General features: G+C 38.0%; 1 protein-coding gene across 1 annotated transcript in view; it reads left to right on the forward strand.

The window, feature by feature from the left end:
• The window catches only part of LOC308645277 (sodium/glucose cotransporter 1), a gene marked incomplete at both ends in the record, with an annotated part of 70,089 nt that overhangs the window by 39,775 nt on the left and 10,191 nt on the right, over nt 1–20,123 (forward strand). Inside the window, 6 exons of the mRNA XM_081287336.1 lie at nt 981–1,201; nt 1,411–1,546; nt 2,992–3,099; nt 12,498–12,648; nt 15,047–15,215; nt 18,391–18,606. Coding sequence (XP_081143462.1) covers nt 981–1,201; nt 1,411–1,546; nt 2,992–3,099; nt 12,498–12,648; nt 15,047–15,215; nt 18,391–18,606 — 1,001 coding nt within the window. The remainder of the gene's footprint in view (nt 1–980; nt 1,202–1,410; nt 1,547–2,991; nt 3,100–12,497; nt 12,649–15,046; nt 15,216–18,390; nt 18,607–20,123) is intronic.

Raw genomic sequence — 20,123 nt, forward strand, 5'->3', positions numbered from 1 at the left:
GAGGCTGATTCATAGTGGGGTAGAGAGGGGGAGCATGGGAGGAATACACAAAGTCTAGATAGGGCAAAGGGGTGGGAGGGAAAAGGAGGGGGGCATGGGGTTAGAAATGATGATGGAATGAGATGGACATCATTATCCAAAGTACATGTATGAAGACACGAATGGTGTGAATATACTTTGTATAAAACCAGAGATATGAAAAATTGTGCTCTATATATGTAATATGAATTGTAATGCATTCTGCTGTCATATATAACAAATGAGAAAAAAAATTTTAAAAAAGACAACATTGAAAAGCTATGTCTAGGGATAGTTGTTAAGAGAGGATGTAAAATGCATTTCATTTTTAGGTGCATAAGAACTTCTACCTGTCCTGGAAAGTTTCTTATGTTCTCTGTAGTGTTCAGTTTTCCAAGAACTTTCATTTGGTATGAAAGCTCCCTAGTAGGCCCTGTGGGTCAACAAGAAATGACTTGTCAAGGGCCCATACCTGAGAGGTAGCAGGGTTCCAGATTCCTCATCTTCTTGGTTATCAAATTCCACTGCTAGGACCAGAGGTGGTAGGTCTCTGTCCAGGTTCTTACTGGTCACTGAGGGTCTCTAAGCCTGTGATTTGAATTCTAAAGACCATGGCTGATAACAGGGAGTGAGGAAAGAAGTCTTTGCATGTGATCCCATACTAAGAACTTCCTTTAAATCATTGAGATACCTTCCATTTTGTAAAGAAGTTTGTGTTTAGAACATTCTCACAAGTTTTTGCTTTGGATCCTCATAGTAGCCCCCAAGGGGGCTGGGAAGGGTTAATAATTCCATTCTATGGTTGAGAAAGTGGAGGCACAGAATGGGAAAATAACTTGCCCAAGACCACACAGTAAGGGCTCTCTCTGGTGGTGGTGTCCTCTCAAATTCTCAGGCCCCAGAGATGAAATCTCTATGAAGAGTTGGAAATTTCAGACTGTTTTTGTACCAATGTTTTCCAGCTTTCAGTGAAGTGGGAGGGTATGAAGCCTTCATGGAAAAGTATATGAAAGCCATTCCAACCTTAATTTCTGATGGAAACACCACCATCAAGGAAGAATGCTACACTCCAAGGGAAGACTCCTTCCACATCTTCCGAGATCCCCTGAAGGGAGACCTCCCATGGCCTGGGCTCATCTTTGGGCTGGCCATCCTCGCCTTGTGGTACTGGTGCACAGATCAGGTACTCAAGCTGGATAGGCAGGGAGTACAGATTTTCCCCAGGGCACTGCAGAGATTCCTGCCTACCTGTGGCTTGTGGGGCTGGGAAACATAGGGGAGGCCTCACATGGTCTTGAGTCTCAGGCCAAGGACTCAGGATGGGGAACCTAACTGTCGGATATAATGGGATCTCAGGGCTGCACCCCTCTCTCACTGGGCTTTCCATGGCAGGTGATTGTGCAGCGCTGCCTCTCAGCCAAGAATATGTCTCACGTGAAGGCCGGCTGTACCCTCTGTGGGTACATGAAGCTGCTGCCCATGTTCCTCATGGTGATGCCAGGGATGATCAGCCGCATTCTCTACACAGGTAATACCTTCTGGTAGACTCACAGACCATACTCATTTCTCTACTCTGGATCACTTCTAAAATCCCTAACTTCCTGCTGCGTGTAGTCTGCCCTCTTCTTGCCATGATTCCCAAGCATCATTTCCCCCTCTGATCAACAATGAGCAACTTGAGGGCAAAGACGTTTGGGGTTGTCTTCCCTGGTTTTTCTTACAGTGGCAATTGTTTTCTCATTTTTCAAATCTTCTAAAGTCACAATATGCATCCAACTTGCCTCTTCCATTTAATAACATGTGTTCAATTATAGCTCCTACACCTACCCCAGGCTTGTTTTTTTTCTGTCAGGAAAAAAAATACAGTCGGTCTTTTATATTTATGTTTTGCCTGTCCATGTTTTTAACCAACTATGGATGGATTGAAAATATACAGAAAAAATTTCATCTATACTGAACATGTATAGCCTTTTTTGCCTTGTTATTGTTCAACATGGGACAACAAATGTTTACCTAGCATTTATATCATACTAGGAATTACAAGTAATCTAGAGATGATTTAAAGTATGCAGAAAGATATATATGTGTTATGCAAATTCTATACCATATGATATAAGGTAGTTGAGCACCTGCAGAGTTTTGTATCCACTGGGTGTCGGGTAGTGTCCTGGAACCAGTTCCCTCCATGACACTGTGGGAAGACTGTATAACTAACTGAATGGTTTATATTCTACTGCATGTTATACATACTTGTTTACAAAATAGTGCTATGGTTGAATATAGGGCAGCACTAAATGAGATATTCTTGTAGCAAGTGTTGAACAAATATTTGTTGATCTGAACCCTATGCACATTTCTAGAATTCTCTCTAAGACTCTAGACCATGTTCCTTTCCCTCTGAGGCTATTTACTTTTTAATCCCAGATTTCTCATATCTCAGAGGTTGCTATCCAACAATCCTGTCACAGAGGAAATTTCCTCAGTTATTTAGACATGTGACTCTACTTCTAAGAGCTGCTTAAAATAAATCTGGAGGACAAAACTCTGCAGGTGCTCATGTGCCTTATATAACATGGTCTAGAATTTGCATAACCTATGCATATCTTTGTGGTTAGAAACCACAGATCACTGTGCTTTTTCAGGAGAAAACAAGGTAATTATCACTGTTGAGCTGAAGAGTAGTTAGCTAAAGTCTAAAGAAAGTGTTTCCCACCATCTCATCCTAAGCATTTCTTTTGACCCTCATCTTCCTCTATTTAGGAGCCATCCTTCCTCCCTAGTCAGAGGTTGGGGGTGAATCAAGACAAAAAATATAGGGGCATGGGATGGAGGTGCTTACTGCAATCTACACTCATGTGGAACCATTTCAGGGCCCTGTGCAGAAATGTTATATTTGACACCTTGTTTTAAGAAGGTGTTTAGAAGTATTCCCCCAATGTGTGTTTGCTGATATGATTCTTTGTCTCTCCCCAGAAAAAATTGCCTGTGCCGTTCCTTCAGAATGTAAAAAATATTGTGGCACCTCAGTTGGCTGCACCAACATCGCTTACCCAACCTTGGTGGTGGAGCTCATGCCTGATGGTGAGTCTTTCTTGAGAGGCTGATTGGGTTTAGGCTCCCTTTATATTCCTGGGTGCCTTCTGAGCCTAAGCAGTTTCTGAATCTAGTGGGTCAGTAGGGGAAGTTTCATTCTAAGTATTTTCAGGTTTTGTACATGTCTGTAAGAATATGACTTGGTTAGGCTCTCTGAGTCCTGGGACTTGTCCATCAGGCTTGGAAAATAAAAATTTATTAGGGAAAACCGTGGCTCTTCCATGATCTAGAAAATCTTTGGAAGATCTTCAACACAGGCAATACAAATTAGTATAATCAATGTGGAAAACACTGTGGAGGTTCCTGAAAAAAAGATAGAACTACAATATGACCTAATAATCTCATTACTGGGTGTGTATATATATATATGAAGAAAATGAAATCAGTATGTTGAAGAGATAGCAGCACCCCAATGTTCATTGCAATGTGGTTCACAACAGTCAAGGTATGAAATCAATCCATGAACTCAACATTTGAATGGGTAAAGAAAAGTGGAATATATACACAAAGGAGTATTGTTTCACCTTAAAAGAGAAGGAAATTCTGTCATTATGACAGCTTGGATGCGCTTGGAGGACATTATATTAAGTGAATTAAGCCAGACTCAGGAAGATGAATACTGCATGATAAACACAGAATGTAAAAAGTCAAGATTATAGCAATAGAGAGAATAGTGATTACTTGGGAGTGAGACAAAGGGTGGCATGATTTAGAGAAATATTGGTAAAAGAATACAAAATTTCAGATAGGAGGAATAAGTTCAAGAGATGTATTGTACAATGTGGTGACTATGGCCATTAACAATATAGTGTATGTGCTTGAAAATTGCTGAGAGCAGATTACCACAAAAAACAATAAGTATGTGAGGTCATTGATATGTTAATTAGCTAGATTTATCCATTCCACAATCTATACAAATTTCAAAATGTCATGGTGTACATGATAAATATAAACAAATTTTCTATCCATTAAAAATAAATAAAACATTCCAACAAATTAATATGAAGGCTTGAACTAAGCCTCCTAGTTACCTGGAGAATGAATTAACTTTTAGATAATTTCACGAACATATGTGGAGGAAAAAGTCCAGATTTTAGTTCTAGAAGGAAGGAGTTTGAAGTTGTAGATAAGTTGTAGAAGAATAGAATTCAGTGTGGCTTCTTACCATACAAGGTATGTTATCCCAAATTGCTGGAATTATAGGTGAACCCCACCCTTCTAGGCTTGGTGGCACATGCCTGTCTGTAATCCCAGCAAGTCTGGAGGGGAGGCTGAGGCAGGAGGATCATAAGTTTAAGGCCAGCCTTAGCAATTTGGTAAGGCCCTATACAAATTAATGAGACCCTGTCTCAATATGAAAAAAATTAAAAAGAGCTGGTGATGTGGATAAGTAGTCAGGCATCCCCAAGAGTTTAATCCTCAGAAAGAAAGAAAGAAAGAAAGAAGGAAGGAAGGAAGGAAGGAAGGAAGGAAGGAAGGAAGGAAGGAAGGAAAAGAAAAGAAAAGAAAGAAAATGTTATCCTAGAAGATTGAATCCTGAGTTTAGAATAACTAGAGTTTTGGAATTGACCTGTGAATTTGTAATTCATGTTTCACGTTGGAGAAAAAAAATCTCTTAATTATGGTTCAAGGGCTGAAAAGCTGGTTAGATTAGGAGTGTTAGCACAAAATGACTGGGCTGGGTGCAAGCTTCATGGATCAGCACAGCCTTTATTCAGTAGTGAAATCATGCATCTGTGGACCAACTTTCCTGATGGAAAATAAGCCAATGGCCAAGGGGAACTCTATGTTTATATATACTACACTGATTGATGACTTAATTATTGACAGAGCATGTCAGTTTGGGCCCTCAGGAAAAGGTTTTTCAGAATTTGAAATTTGTTATTACTAGGCAATATTATTTATTTTTATTTTTTTTTAATTTATATATGTCAGTGGTTACAATTCTTATTACACATATAGAGTACAATTTTTCATATCTCTGGTTATATACATAGTATATTCACACCAATTCGTGTCTTCATGCCAGTTCTTTGGATAATCATGTCCATAACATTCCACCATTATTAATAACCCCATGCCCACTCCCTTCCCCTCCAACCCCTCTGTCCTATCTAGGAATAGAGTTCCTCTATTCCTCCCATACTCACACTCCCTATTCCACTATGAATCAGCCTCCTTATATCAATGAAAACATTTGGCATTTGTTTTTTTGGGATTGGCTAACTTAGCATTATCTTATCTAACTCTATTTATTTACCTGCAAATGCCATGATTTTATTCTCTTTTATTGCTGAGTAATGTTCCATTGTGTTTATATGCCACTTTTTTTTATCCATTCATCTATTGAATGGCATCTAGGTTGGTTTTTTACCTCTCACACATCAGATAGAGCACTAATCTCTAGGGTATATAAAGAACTAAAAAATCTAAACACCAAAAAAAACAAATTACCCAATCAACAAATGGGCCAAGGGCCTAAACAATCACTACTCAGAAGAAGATGTACAATCAATCAACAAGTATATGACAAAATGTTCATCATCACTTGTGAACGTCTAGAGCGTTCGGGTCCCTGGGTAAGGGTCGCAAAATAACCAGGACACAGGGGATGCAGAGCAAAGGCAGCAGTTGCGACTGCATGCTGAGATTTATTTGCAAGTTCCTTATATATTCTTCTTCTAACAAAGCAAGCAATTCTTCAATAACACTTTACCCACATTGCCCAAATACCATGCCTCAGCGGGTGGGTACACAGAGCTAAATTCAGATGTTCCTATTCATTTGATAAGTACCCTCCCAAAGTTCTTTGTAGACATTATCTAATCCTCTGAGGATGCATTTGTTTCTTTAGAATGTACTGTTCCCAGGACAAGTATGCAGGAAGCTTCTTCCTCCTGGCCAAACCATGCAGAACTTGTGACTTGCGATAAGGGGAAGAGAACTTTTCCTCCTCCTAACTGAGGTTTGCCTCAGCTGACCTAAATCACAACCACAGCTCTTGAAAAATGTCAGGCCTGAGGGAGCTAAACTCTGCACACTCAAACCCCAACAATCACTAGCAATTAGAGTAATGCAAATCAAAACCCCTCTAAGATTTCATCTCATTCCAGTCAGAATGGCAGCTATTATGAAGACAAACAACAATAAGTGGTGGTGAGGATGGGGGTGCGGGTACAATCATACGCTGATGGTGGGACTGCAAATTGGCGCAACCAATATAGAAAGCAGTATGGAGATTTCTTGGAAAATTGGGAATGGAACCATTGGGCAATATTTTTACTTAGGAGAGAATATTAGGGTCTAGGCAGTGTTCAGTGCTTATCTCTTTCCCTTCAGGGTCCCATTGTACTCTCACTGGGAAAGGATTTATTTGAGGAAGGATCTATGCTTTGGCTTCTGCTCAGAGTCTGTCATTCTAGGCCTGATGGAGATCTCCTTCCCAGGGATTGTCTTGTCACTGGATGATGTTTGCTTACTTTTCAGGGAGTGTCCTATCTCTAGGAAAAGGTGTATTGGGAAAGGATCAATGTTACCAATGTGTTGCCTTCTTCTTCACTCCCTCTTTCCAGACCACACTATTTTGGAGTTTGTCCTTTTCCATCTTACAAGGAGGTTCTTAGGAAATACAAAAATTCATAAATATTAATATCTTAATGTATAATAAACTTTAAAATTTTATTATTGAAAAGAAACTTAGAGGCCATTTGATTAGCCTCTTCTTTTTACAGTTGGGAAAACTGAGGCCTCCAGTAAGAAAGTGACCTTTTCAAGGCACACAACTCTGTCTGCCATCTGGCTTCCTTAACTCTGCTCAAGGCAGGAATTGAAGAATTTTGAGAGGGTCCTTTTTCTTTTAAACCACAGACTTCATGCATGACCTTGGGCAAACCATTTGCATTCAAGTGACATAAATATGGGAGTAATAGTTAATTACCCCCAGGCAGCCAGGATGCTTATTAAGGTTGTGATGAGCAAGAGTCAAAATGGCTCCAGAGTTTTGGCTCTGATAACACTGGTCTCTGTGGGGGCATTTTTCCTATTTCTTTAGATTGGCACAGCTACCCCTATCCACTCTTCCTGTTTCTCATTTTCCATATTCTTGGGTAGTTTCTTTATGTCTCATTTGCTGATTCATCCTCCTTTTCTAAAGCTAGTAAATTATTTCCCCACCAATCCACATCAAATGCTATCATTATGTCTCCTAAATATTTCTTATCTTTGATGAATCACAACACAAAGAAAAGACCACCGACTCCAATTTTAAGCCAAATTAAAGCAAGCTTGTATTGTGTACAGAAGAGAGAACTGGCCAACGGCTGCCTCACCCAAAATGCAGGGCCTGAGGAAAACTTCCTAGCTCTCTAGGAAAAAGGTTTTATAGCACAAGAAATTACAAAGGGGGGGGGGGGGCGGTGTCTTGGGAACTTACAACTAACAAGGTTCTGGGAAGCATAATACAAAGGCAGATAGCAGGTTAAGGATTTACATGGCTTGACATTTCAAGATAGGGAGTAAATTGAGATTCCAACATATGAATTTATGAGAGGCTGCTAAGGTTTTAGGGAACATTGTTATCTGGTCAAGGAGAACTAGGGTTGGGTGAGTTTAGGACTTGGACAGGAATTCCAAATAAGATTAGCCCTCAGAGTATGGTCAGGCTAAATAGAAATCTTAGTAAAACAGAAATGAACTTTTCATTACTTTGTGATGAGATGACTCCCATTCTTAGGATAGAATAGGTTGGGCTCATCAATCATCCTATTTCTCTAAAACTTTGGTCTGACGTAACATTACTTGTTGTTTGTGCTGGTATAAAATTATGATCAACAAATATTTGTTGAGTGAATAAATGAATGAGAGTTTTAAATGAATGTGGAACAGAGGACAGAGTTCTGTCCCAGTTAAGCAATTAACTGATGAAGTAACCCTGAGCAAATCGCTGAAGGCCCTACCTAATAACTTCTTAAAATAGAGTTATCAATTGAAAAAATGAGAAAGTCAGACTAAGTGGTCTTTATAACTCCTATAGCTCCAGTAGGTATATTGTCTGTATTATATAAACTCAGGAGGAAACATTTTTAAAAACCTTCTAAAAAATAAAGAGATTGGAATGGGCAGACATTTAATGTCTATATTGAAAGGCTATTTATAAGAGACCATAAAATTGTTTATAGATACCAAACCCAGAGGTATAAGAGAATAATGTTACTAAAAGACCTCAAGAGAAATTGTTGTTACCAAAGGCTCAGTCCTTGTCCATGATGACAATCCAATAAAGAAGACAAGGTTTTGAGAAAAAGGAAAAAAAAAGTTTTATTACTTTGCTAGCAAAAGAGAAACACAGAACTACTGTCCCAGTGTTGTAGGGACAGATGTGATAGGACATTGGAAGATAGCAGGAAGCAGATTCATTCTTTACTTTTATTGGTTGTAACCAGGCTCAGAGGGAAAAGTTTTCAGTGTAATCTTTCAGTCCTTCTGAACCACGAGTTCAGGAAGTTTTAGAATTTTATACCCAGTGTATAGGGGGAGAAATTCAGAGGTTCCCAATTTACAGAAGTTCCCATGACAACAGGTTTATCATTTACTGTTCTGGGCAAATTAACCCCTCAAAGACATTTATTGTAAGAATCAGTGTCTGAGAAAGGGAGAGCTTCTTCTCCCCTCCCCTGCCAGCTGTTTCCATGGAACCAAATTAGTAACATCTTCTTATATCTTTGAAATGCAAATATCCCTGTGAAGCAGGCCCAAGGCCAGAGACTTTGTTAAAAGAACGTCTTCTTATCACACTCTATATTTGTAAATACACCTCCCGCTTGAAAACCTTTACAAACTATTATATATCATTTAAACTAGAGAATCTACAACACTAGATAGCTCATAAATGTTGTGATAAACTAATAAAGGGGTATTCAGCACCTGGTTCTCTTTCAGGCCATGGCCAATTTTAGTTATTGTAAGAGAGCAACAGGAAATAAGAAGTTTAATTACACTGAACTCTTTTGCAGAGATTCTTTTGCTGATATTTTAAGATTAGTTATGGTGAGGACATCTGGAGAAGCTTAATTAAGATTTTCTGTGGAGGAGGGGGTGACACTACACCAGAGTCTATGATTCCGTCCATCAGGAAGAACAGAGAGCTCTGAAAGGGGTGATTCAAAAGCTACACTCCAGGTGTGCCCTGATAGGGGTCAGAATTCATTTGCTCATTTGTAAGATTTCTTAGATCTGGTACCATCTCTGAAGTTTACTTCATTCCTGTGGCGAGTGTGTACTCACAGACAGACAACTAGGCTTAGTATGGGGAAGAAGGGTAATCTTGCTTCCCCCAAGATTAGAAAAGTGGAGAGATTAGGCAGGAGGAGAAGAGAAAAAGCATGTCCATTTAAAAATAAATCTCAATGCAGAGGAGCACTGGCTATATTTAAAGCATGAATTTGACAACTATTTCATTGTGTTTATTAGCTTTGTGTCTGTGGCCTAACACCTGAGGAAAAAATCAACCTAAGGGAGGAAAGATTTGCTTTGGCTTATGGTTTCAGAGATTCCAGTCACTAGAGGTTTTATTTCATTTGATTCTAGGCCTTGGTGAGCAGAACTTAATGGTAGGGAAGGTGTGGCAGAGGAAAGTTACCTCATACAGCCAGAAGGAGAGAGAAGTATGAATTACTTCATTCCTGTGGAGAGTGTGTACTCACAGACAGACAAGGAGACAGATAACAGAGAACTTAAGTACATAAGGGCATTGCCTCAAGGACCCACTCTCTTTAATGAAGACTCCCTCTCTTTAATGAGGACCCCCTCTCTTTAATGAGGACCCACTTCCCAATAGTGCTATCAAATTATGCATCCATCAATGGATGAATCCACTAATGAAGTTTGAGCCTTAATAATCCAATCACTTCCCAAAAGCCCCACATCTGAACAAAGCTGCATTAGAGACCGAGCCTTCAACACATGAGCCTTTTGGGAACATTTCAGATCCAAATCATAACAGGCATGAATGTTGACTCAATAAATCTATTGAAGTTAATGGAAATAGGAGTCAAGTTTATATAGTGGGTTCCTAAATTAAGTAGGAATATTGAAAGAAACTGAAGATATTTAGCTTAGAGAATACGAAACTCAAGGAGACATAAGTTATCTTTTTATAATTTGTTTTAATTAATTATACATGACAATAGAATGCATTTATACACTTTGATATACATAGATGGAATATAATTTCTTATTTTTGAGTATATATATATATTGCAGAGTCATTTTGGTCATGCAGTCACATATAGACATATAGTAATAATGTCTGTTTTATTCTACTATCTTTCCTATTCCCACATCCTCTCCCCTCCCCTCCCATTACAAGCTATCTTTAAATATATGAAAGAGGTAAAGAAGGGAAAGGTAAGACCTCTCCAACTGAGTTGCATAAGGACTGAAGCTGTAAAGAGGCATATTTCAGCCTGGTCAGAACTGTCCAAGAGGGAATAGGCTTCCTGTGGTGTAGCAGATTTCCTATTACTGAGGGTTTGGGCATCACAAGAGTTGTGGAAGGGACCCATTGTAGCAAGTAGATATTAAGCCTAGGTGATCCCTAAAGTCACTTTGCTACCGAGACTGTAAATCTGTGCAGTGATAGTGGGCCTTCAGCTTGCCCTGGCCTTCTGGCCTCAGCAGATGCAATAGGTATTGAAAGAATGACAGAGATTATAGCCAACCATGCTTGCTGTGAGTGGGAAAACTTTTAAAACAATACCTCTTATTCTGACATGAGTGGATGTCATATTATCCCTATTTAACACCTCAAGAAATGAGGCCTACAATTTTGCATAACTTGCTTAGGTCAGAGTTGGAAATAGAGCTTTGTCTTCTTTCAATAAAAACTTCATTGAGTTGTAACTGACATTCCATACAATTTGCTCATTCAAGGTGTCCAACTCAATGATTTTTAGTTGTTCATAGAGTAGTACCTATCACCCTAATCCATTTTAGAAAATTTTCATCACCTAATAAAGAAATTCTGCACCTGTTAAAGAAATTAGTAGCCCTTCCTTGTTTCAACCCAAACTCCCAGTCCTAAATAACCAAAGATACACTTTCTGTCTCTATATATTTTCCTGTTCCAGATCTTTCATTTAAAAGGAATCATGTAAAAATATGTGGTCCTTTGTGACTGTCTACTTTAACAGAGCATCTGTGTTGTGGCATGTATTTGCATTTTATTTCTTTTTATTAATGGATAATATTCCATTGCATGATAATCCATTTATCAGTTTTTTAATTTTGTTTAACCATTAATCACTTGATGGACATGTGAGTTGTTTCTATTTTTCAGATGTTATAAATAATGGTGCCATGAACATTTACGCTTATATATTTGTTTGGATGTATATTTTTATTTCCCTTGGGTAGACACTTAGGAGTGAAACTAATGAATCATATTGTAACTCTATGTTTAACTGATTGCCGAACTTCCAATTTTGTCATTTTACATTTCTACTAGCAATAGAAAGTCCACATTTCTCGTTATATTTTTCAAATACCATCCTAATTGCTGTGAAATAATAATTATTGTGGCTTTGATTTGAATTTTCTTGATGTCAAACATCTTTTCATGTCATTATTGACCATTTGTATATCTTTGGAGAAATGGCTATTCAGATCATCTGCCATTTTAATTGGGTTATTTGTATTTTTATTATTGAGCTATGGTAGTTATTTATATGGTCTATATAGTAAGTCCTTACCAGATATATGAACTGTACATATTTATTCCCATTCCATAGCTGTCTTTTTATTTTCTTGATAACTTATCTTTTGAATCCTCATTTAAATATCTTTGAGCTATATCATGAATCTTTTGAGTGAAAGATCATATAAAAAAAAATCCCTCAACTGGAAACACCACCACCACCACCACCATCACCATCATTATAATTCAATTGTGAAATACTTACCTCATACATATTTTTTTTTTTTATCTAGAGCTTTATTGGTTGTCATGGAATTATAATTTAAAGCCATGGTCTATTCCTTAAAACATTTTTTTTGTTTTGTTTTGCTTTTGGTAGCAGGTATTTAATCCAGGGATTTTTAACCAATAAGCCACATTCAACGCCTTTTAAAAAATATTTTATTTAGAGACAGGATCTCACTAAGTTGCTTAGGGCCTTGCTAAATTGCTAAGGCTGGCTTTGAACTTGTGATCCTCTTGCCTCAGCCTCCTGATCCAGTGGGATTACAGGTGTGCACCACAATGCCCAAATTAAAACATTGATTTTTTCTGGAAACATAAGCTAGAGAAGATGACACAGCTTCAGAAGCAAACAAAAGTTGAGTCCTGCTGAAGTACTAGATGTGCCACTCAGACCTTCCTTGTCTTCCAGGATTGCGAGGCCTGATGCTGTCAGTCATGATGGCTTCTCTCATGAGCTCCCTAACTTCCATCTTCAACAGTGCCAGCACCCTCTTCACCATGGACATCTACACGAAGATCCGGAAGCAAGCATCTGAGAAAGAGCTCATGATTGCAGGAAGGTAAATACAGTCAAAAGCTTGAATGATCAGAAAATGATCAGCTAGGCAAGATTGGACAGTGCTGGTAGAGTGATATTGGTGGTTTGTTATATTTACCCTTCAGTAATATTTAACTTTAAACTGGAGAATTGGAAGTCATCAATGCTCTACATTTTTGACTGTCATAAATGAATTTATCAACAGAATTCTGAAAATATCAAAACATTGTCAAATGGATCAGGTGTGCTCATTATCATCATTAGCCATTAAACAGGTGCTCTGGACACAGGATTCATAGATATGCTTATGTGTCTCTTCTCTCTTTCTCCCCACCTCCCTCTCTCCCTGATCTCCCTGGTACTGGGAATGTGTCCAAGGGATACTCTTCCAGTGACTTGCAATCTCAACCCTTTAATTTTTCTAAAATTTGAGACAGTGTCTTGCTCTATTGTCCAGGCTGGCCTCAAATGTGATTCTCTAAATCAACCTCTTGAGTCACTGGGATTACAATGTGTGCCTGTCTCTTCAGGGGGCTAAAGCACTCTCCTTAGGTCAGGTGGAACAAACCCTGGGATGTTAGTTAAAGAAAAGATTCCCAATGAGTTCAGGAGGGATATGGGCTGCCACTTCACAGGTCTCTGGGCTAAAAAAAAGGCAGCCAAGGGAGATCTGACCAGCCCAGAATCTACTACTTTGTATCATAGAAAATAGTACTACTACCTTGACTGGCTTTCACTTAAAAAGGCACTTACTAACTCTCCTTGTTATTTATCAGATTCAAGTACAAAATGGGAAAGAAGACTACTTTGTTGCTTTGGACAGGTCTGGATCCCCTAGTCCTAAGATTGTGTTGGGTCTCACACTTCCTTACATCCCATAACTACTTATCTTGTGGCTTATCTCAGTCTCCTGTAAAAGCTCAGAGTGAAGTGAAACAGTTTCAAACTCTGCTGTGTGAATTGTAAGAGCAATTAGGAACTCAGATAAGGGAGAGGTGAGCGTATTGTGGCATACCTGGGAAAGGGCCCTGGAGGAGGAAGAACCTTAACTGGGTTCAAAGTGATAGGTAGAATTTGGGTAAATAGGGGGAAATGGGAGAAAATTTCAGAGTGAGAAATATTTAAAAACACAACTTTAAGAAGGTCAGTTTAAGACTCTTTTGCCTTAAATACATGTGAAGTAAGTGAATCAAAGCCTTTTTTAATTGCTTTCATTAGTGTATTACAGTTTTAGATAATAGTGGTACATATTCTTGGAGGCATATAACATAATTTGCTGCATTTAAATCCCCAGTTCTTCCCCTTTCCCTCCTCTTCTCCTTCTTCCTGATTCCCTTCTTCTACTCTAGTGCTCTTCCTTGCATTCATTTATTGTTGTTGTTTAAATGTTTTTTATTGCAATGGATTTTTTATTTTATTTCCTTATTTATATATATGTGATGCCAAGGATCAAACCCAGGGCCCCATACATGACAGGCAAATGCTTTACCACTGAGTTACAACTCTAGCCCCTGTTGGTTTTTATTTTTAAAGAGGAGCATTGCAGTTATATAAAAAATGAAATTCATTGTGATATATTCATAATTTGGTTAATTTCATTCTGCTGTTCCTCCCCTTTTCCATCCCTCCTCCCTCTCCTCAATCCTCTTCCTCTATTCTGCTGTTCTTTCTTCTATGTTCACAAGGATCCCCTTAATTTATAGTTAAATCAAGAGCCAAGTAATAAGAGCTTATGTGAGACTCACCGATCTTTTTAGGACATGGTAAAGCTCAAGAGGGAGAGAGCTGGAAATACCTAATTGTGTCCCTTCCTATCCAGACTGTTCCTTTATAAACTTTCATTGGCTTGTTTTAAATTTTATTATGAGGAAGGAGGAGAAAATAATAACAATAGATTTTTAAATAAAACAATAGTTTTTTTTTTACCATTTATTGAATGCCTACTGTTTGTGAGGCATTTTACTCTCACTAATGCTTATTCCATTTTTTTTGTGGTCAGTCACATATTTCTCTGTTTAGAGTTGGAGAATTTGAGATTCAGGGAGAGGCTAAACACAAAGATAGAAAAAAATTTAATTCAGAACTGCCTTGCTCCAAAGTATATAGACTTGTCCCTGTACAAATCTGCCTCCCAAAGTGGGATTTTTATATGGGAATGATTTGGCCTAAATGACTATCAAAAACCAAGTGTGTTTCACTTACCCATAGCCACAGATGAATAGGGAGAAAAAAAGACTCAAGAATGAATTTGCTTATTACTTTTCCTTTCTGTGGTCATATTATGTACGTATTTGTACAGATACATATGTGTATATATGTTTGAAAGTGACGTGTGTATATATGTGTGGGACACATAGTAATATATATTTATTTATGTAGGATTATTTATTAACATTCTGTCATGGGGAATTTGATTTCAGGTTGTTCATTCTCTTTCTGATTGCCATCAGCATTGCCTGGGTGCCCATTGTGCAGTCAGCGCAAAGTGGGCAGCTCTTTGATTATATCCAGTCCATTACCAGTTACTTGGGACCACCCATTGCAGCTGTCTTCCTGCTTGCTGTTTTCTGGAAGAGAATCACTGAACCTGTAGGTATTGCTTTGACATGTTCAGAAAAGTCAGTCTGCCACAGAATTTTCTATGGGTATATTCTCTGCAGAAGGGATTCTGTTTCCCAGAGATCTTAAGAAGAAATGGATGTGCCTCTAAAGGTTTATGAGAAAGTCTCTATGGACCATGGGGACTCTCTAAGAGTTGGAATAAACTCCTCAGGAGTTAATACGGGGTCTACTTTCTCTATAAGTACCCTGTTCTTCTTGGTACAGGGTCCCAACTCATATTGTACATTTTCTATCCAACCTTGGTGATTCTGACCTGACCTCATGGAGCCTCCTATGAAGTTTGTAGTCTCTGGGTGAGCAGCTCCACAGGAAATCCTAGCATAAGTTACTTCCAGTGGCTATGGTTTGAACTTGGTTTTTCAGCCAGCACTATTCAGGACCCAGTGAAGGAAAAGGTCCTGTTGCTCAAACATTTTATCTGAAAAACAATGTAAGATAGATAAGAATTGAGGCATTATAAAAAATTTGATTCAAAATGTAAGTAGGAAGAGATTCAGGAAAGGCTGTATCAATCAACATGTGCTGAAATCATTTGAGAAGATACCTTGGAAAAGTGGATCTGGAGGGATTTAAAATTTTAAAAGAAAGAGAAAGAATTTAAGCAGAGAGAAGAGATTTGCCCAATGTGGAAAAGAAAGGATAAGGGGAAGACAAGGGACTTGCAAGGAATCTTACCTGGCTGGAGAGAGAGTTTGTGAATAATGGAATATGCAGCTGGAAAAGCAGGTCAAAGTTAGAATAGGAATGATCACTTTGAAAGCCAGGTTAAAGAATTTAAGCCAACAGTGGGGTGCCATTGCTGTTTTTAAAAAACAATGAGAAAGATGCTTTTGGATATGTTGTATGACTGGGGTGTTGCTCAGCGGTCTCTATTTCCAACCATCTATCTACCTGGGAAGAACTGAGAAAGAGCAGCAGTGCTGACCATGTGGCTTACTATCTGAAAGAATAAAATAAAATTGATAACAGTTTTAATTGGAAACAGTTTTTCACTCTCAAAAGGACAGAAACAGATATATACTGCATCAGGGAAGTACCTCAGTGGAAAAACCCAGTTTTGAGGTACACAAAATACAACAGGTATATCTGTTCTTTCCACATTTGTGCTATGAGAAAGATAATCCAGTTATTCAAAACTGGGTACACAGATACCTTGGAGAAATCAGAATTAAACAAGAAAGTAATCTCAACAGAGACATAGATGAATATCTTTGGACAAATTTTAGTAGTTATTAGCAGAAAGCTGGTTCCCTGGAATATTTCTAAAATACAAATTATCAACTAAGAGCCCAGGTGGGTACTATATTAGGCCACAAGAATATCTAATTTGGTAATAGACCAGTGCTTTCAAAAATAAAGCTAAGAATTGAGATAGACCATATTTATTCTCCATTGGAGGTGTTTTTTCACCCTCTTCAAGGGGGACTTTGTCAATGTCTGGAAACATTTTTGATAGTTTTGCTTCTGAGAACCCTGCATATATCTAGTGGTTAGTTGTCAGGGATATCCTAAAATGCACAAGAAAATATGAAAGGCTATCAGTTTTTTTAAGAGCCACTTGAGAGTAATGATAAAGGAATAGAAGTTAATTGCCAAAAAAGAAAAAAATTCTTGGTAAGTTTTATCAGAATTATTCATACTAACTAAAATTTAAAAATGTTTTTTAAGGAATACATTATGGGGGATGAATGAGAAACCTTTTTTCTTACTCATTTATTAATTTAATAGACAATTTCAGATACCAGGCATGGTGCCAGGCACTAGCTACATTAAGTGAGTGAAACTTGGTTCCTTTTCTGGGAAAACTCCAAGTTCAAGTGAGGAGGCAGAGAACTGAATGAGTGATTGCATGGCAGGAGAGTTGGGCTGGCATGGAGGTGTGTTCACAGTGTTGTGGCCACACAAGGAGAATGAACCCACCCAGTTCTCTCTATTTTATTGTATTTAAGACAGGAGAAATTTACCAGGAAGAGAATTATCCCAAGTCTTCTAGATAGAAAGAATGACCTGAACAAAGGTCCTAGGACATAAACATACATGGCATACTTAAAGAATAGCTGTTAATTTAACACACTTGGATTATAGTGTAGGAGTAACTGTGGCTAGCTAAGGGACTGATCAATACTTGATAAAATCATGAAGATTCATTTTGGCCACCATTCTAATTGCACATTCTCATTTGCCACTTGATCACTTAATATGTAGCTTTCAAAAATAGATATGGACCTTAAGTGAGTGCAGACCAAAAGGCAAAAAAAAAAAAAAAAAAAAAAGCAAGCAAAGGAAGAAGCAAAGAAAGAAAGGTGATTGGGAGTTCATAACCCACATCAATCTAATGTATGAAATATGATATGTCAAGAGCTTTGTAATGTTGTGAACAACCAATAAAAAAAAAAGAAAGAAAGAAAGGTGAAGGAAAGTAAAGAAAAAAGGAGGAAGAAAGAAAAGAAAAGATATGGAAGAAAGGAAAGGAAGAAGAAAGAAGAGTCTAAAAAATTCTCTGAAAAAATAGTCCCCTCTTAGTCTTTGGAAAATTTCTGTGTATCTCATATACAAACCCCAAATTTGATATCAAAATGCATTATATAATGTTATGTTATTAAACTAAAAAGAGATATTTTTTATTTGTAACAGGGACTAAAGAAGGAAGAATTATTATTTATATATGGAAAATTTACTTTCTCTACCCCACAAATACCTATTTTTTTTCAGTGTCTTCAAAGAAGACAAAATATTTTACAAGTACTTACTTTATATCTGAATAGGTGTAAATCTGGAGGCAGGTGGGGACAATAGATGAGGTGGAGAGTTCAAATATTTTTTAAGTTAAAAGGAATTTTTTGGAATTTAGGGGAGATTAAAATTCTATATGAGTTATTAATCACTTTACCCCATTATATTATGAGTCCTTGTTTAATGATGCAGGTGAAATCATGCTGCTGAAACAAGATAGAGAGACCCCCTGGAAGCCTAACTTAACAATCCCAGCCCTGTCCTGCACCATGATGTCCTGGCTTCAGATGGTCTAGAGCTAGCATTTCTCTCAGCTTTATTCCTTTGCCTCTGCCCGTCTCTTGGAATGTTAGAATTCCCACCTGTTTTGTGGGTTCAGCACTCATTAATTCAGGTTTTTCTTTCACAGGGAGCCTTTTGGGGACTCATCCTAGGATTTCTGATTGGAATTTCCCGTATGATTACTGAGTTTGCCTATGGAACTGGGAGCTGCATGGAGCCCAGCAACTGTCCCACCATTATCTGTGGGGTCCACTACTTGTATTTTGCCATTATCCTCTTTGTCATTTCTGTCATCACCATTGTGGTCATCTCCCTCTTCACCAAGCCCATTCCAGATGTGCATGTGAGTATCCATTCAGAAGACCTCGTCTGTCCTTGTTTCACATTCATGTTGCAGCACTCTTGATTGACCTCAGCTCAACTAGACATCTCCCATCTGCATGAATAAAATGGTTTGTACTTGCCCTTAGTTTTGTGTAGAAGGACACAGGATAGGAAACATGGTATGCCAGCTAGGAAGTTTCAAGAGTGCATTTTTAATGGGAATCTTTTGACAGTCCACACTTCAGTCCAGGGGGGTTATCTCTGGATCCTACTCCCTGAGTGATAGTACATGTGCAAGGGAAATGAGATCACATGAGCAAGCACGGGGCTACCATGGCTCAGAAACCCATGTTCAAAATAGGAACTGGTGTTTCCTGTAACTTTCCCATAGTTGAAGCTTCTGAGGCCTGGTTACAAAAATTTCTAAACTCAGGGAAATCTGTAGTATGTTTTACCTTTTGATATTTTCCACTTAAGCTGCCAAAGAGTTGTTTATAAAATTCAAGATATTTCTAACAATATATCTTAGTCTGTTTACTGCTGCTATAACAGAATGCAACAGATTGGATAGGTTATAAGTAATAAAATTTATTTCATTTTCTGTCCTTGAGTCTGGTAAGTCTAAGATTGAGGGGTGCACCTGGTAAGGACCCTCTTGCCACATCATAACCTCATGGAAGTCATTATTTGGCAAGAAAGAATGAGAGAGGGTTATAAATTAATAGAGGCCAAACTTCATCTTTTTATCAGAAAAGTGCTCCCACAATAGTAGATTTAATCCACTCATCAGGACAGAGTCCTCATGATCTAATTATCCTTTTGTTAAAAAAAGTTCTTATTAGTGTAATATGGTTATAAATAATAGTGGGGTTCATATGTTCAATAGTGACATATTCATACATATATGGAATATAATTTGGTCCATTTCAATCCTCAGTAGTTGCATATTTTCTTCTGTCCTTCCTGTCCCAGTTTTCTTCCTCTACTCTACTGAACTTACTTCTGTTTATTCATTGTTTTTAATTGGTGCTTTGTAGATATACATGGAGGGGAATTCAATGTGGTATACTCATATATGTACATAGCATAACTTGATCAATTCAATTCTGCAGTTCCTCCCTTTTCCCATCTATCCTCTATCACCCTTAATCCCTTTTCTGTAATTTACTGACCTTTCTTCTGTTTTTGTGGGATTCTCCAACCCTGTTTCCCCCTTGTTTCTAATTTCTGCTTGTATAAGAAAACAGTTGACCTTTGATTTTGTGAATCTAACTTATTTCACTTAGCCTGATGTTCTTTAATTACATCCATTTACCAGCAAATGGCATTATTCCATTCTCCTTTATAGCTGAGTAAAAGTCCGTTGTGTATACATGACTCATTTTCTTTATTGATTCATCTGTTAATGGGCACCTGGGATTGTTCCATAACTTGACTATTGTGAATTGCACTGCTATAAACAGTGATGTGCCTGTATCACTGTAGGATGCTGACACCTGTTAATACTGTCACAATGGCAGTTAAATTTCAACATAA

The sequence above is a fragment of the Spermophilus citellus genome (genome assembly GCF_964194105.1).
Source record: "Spermophilus citellus genome assembly, chromosome: 3".
Lineage (NCBI taxonomy): Eukaryota > Metazoa > Chordata > Mammalia > Rodentia > Sciuridae > Spermophilus > Spermophilus citellus.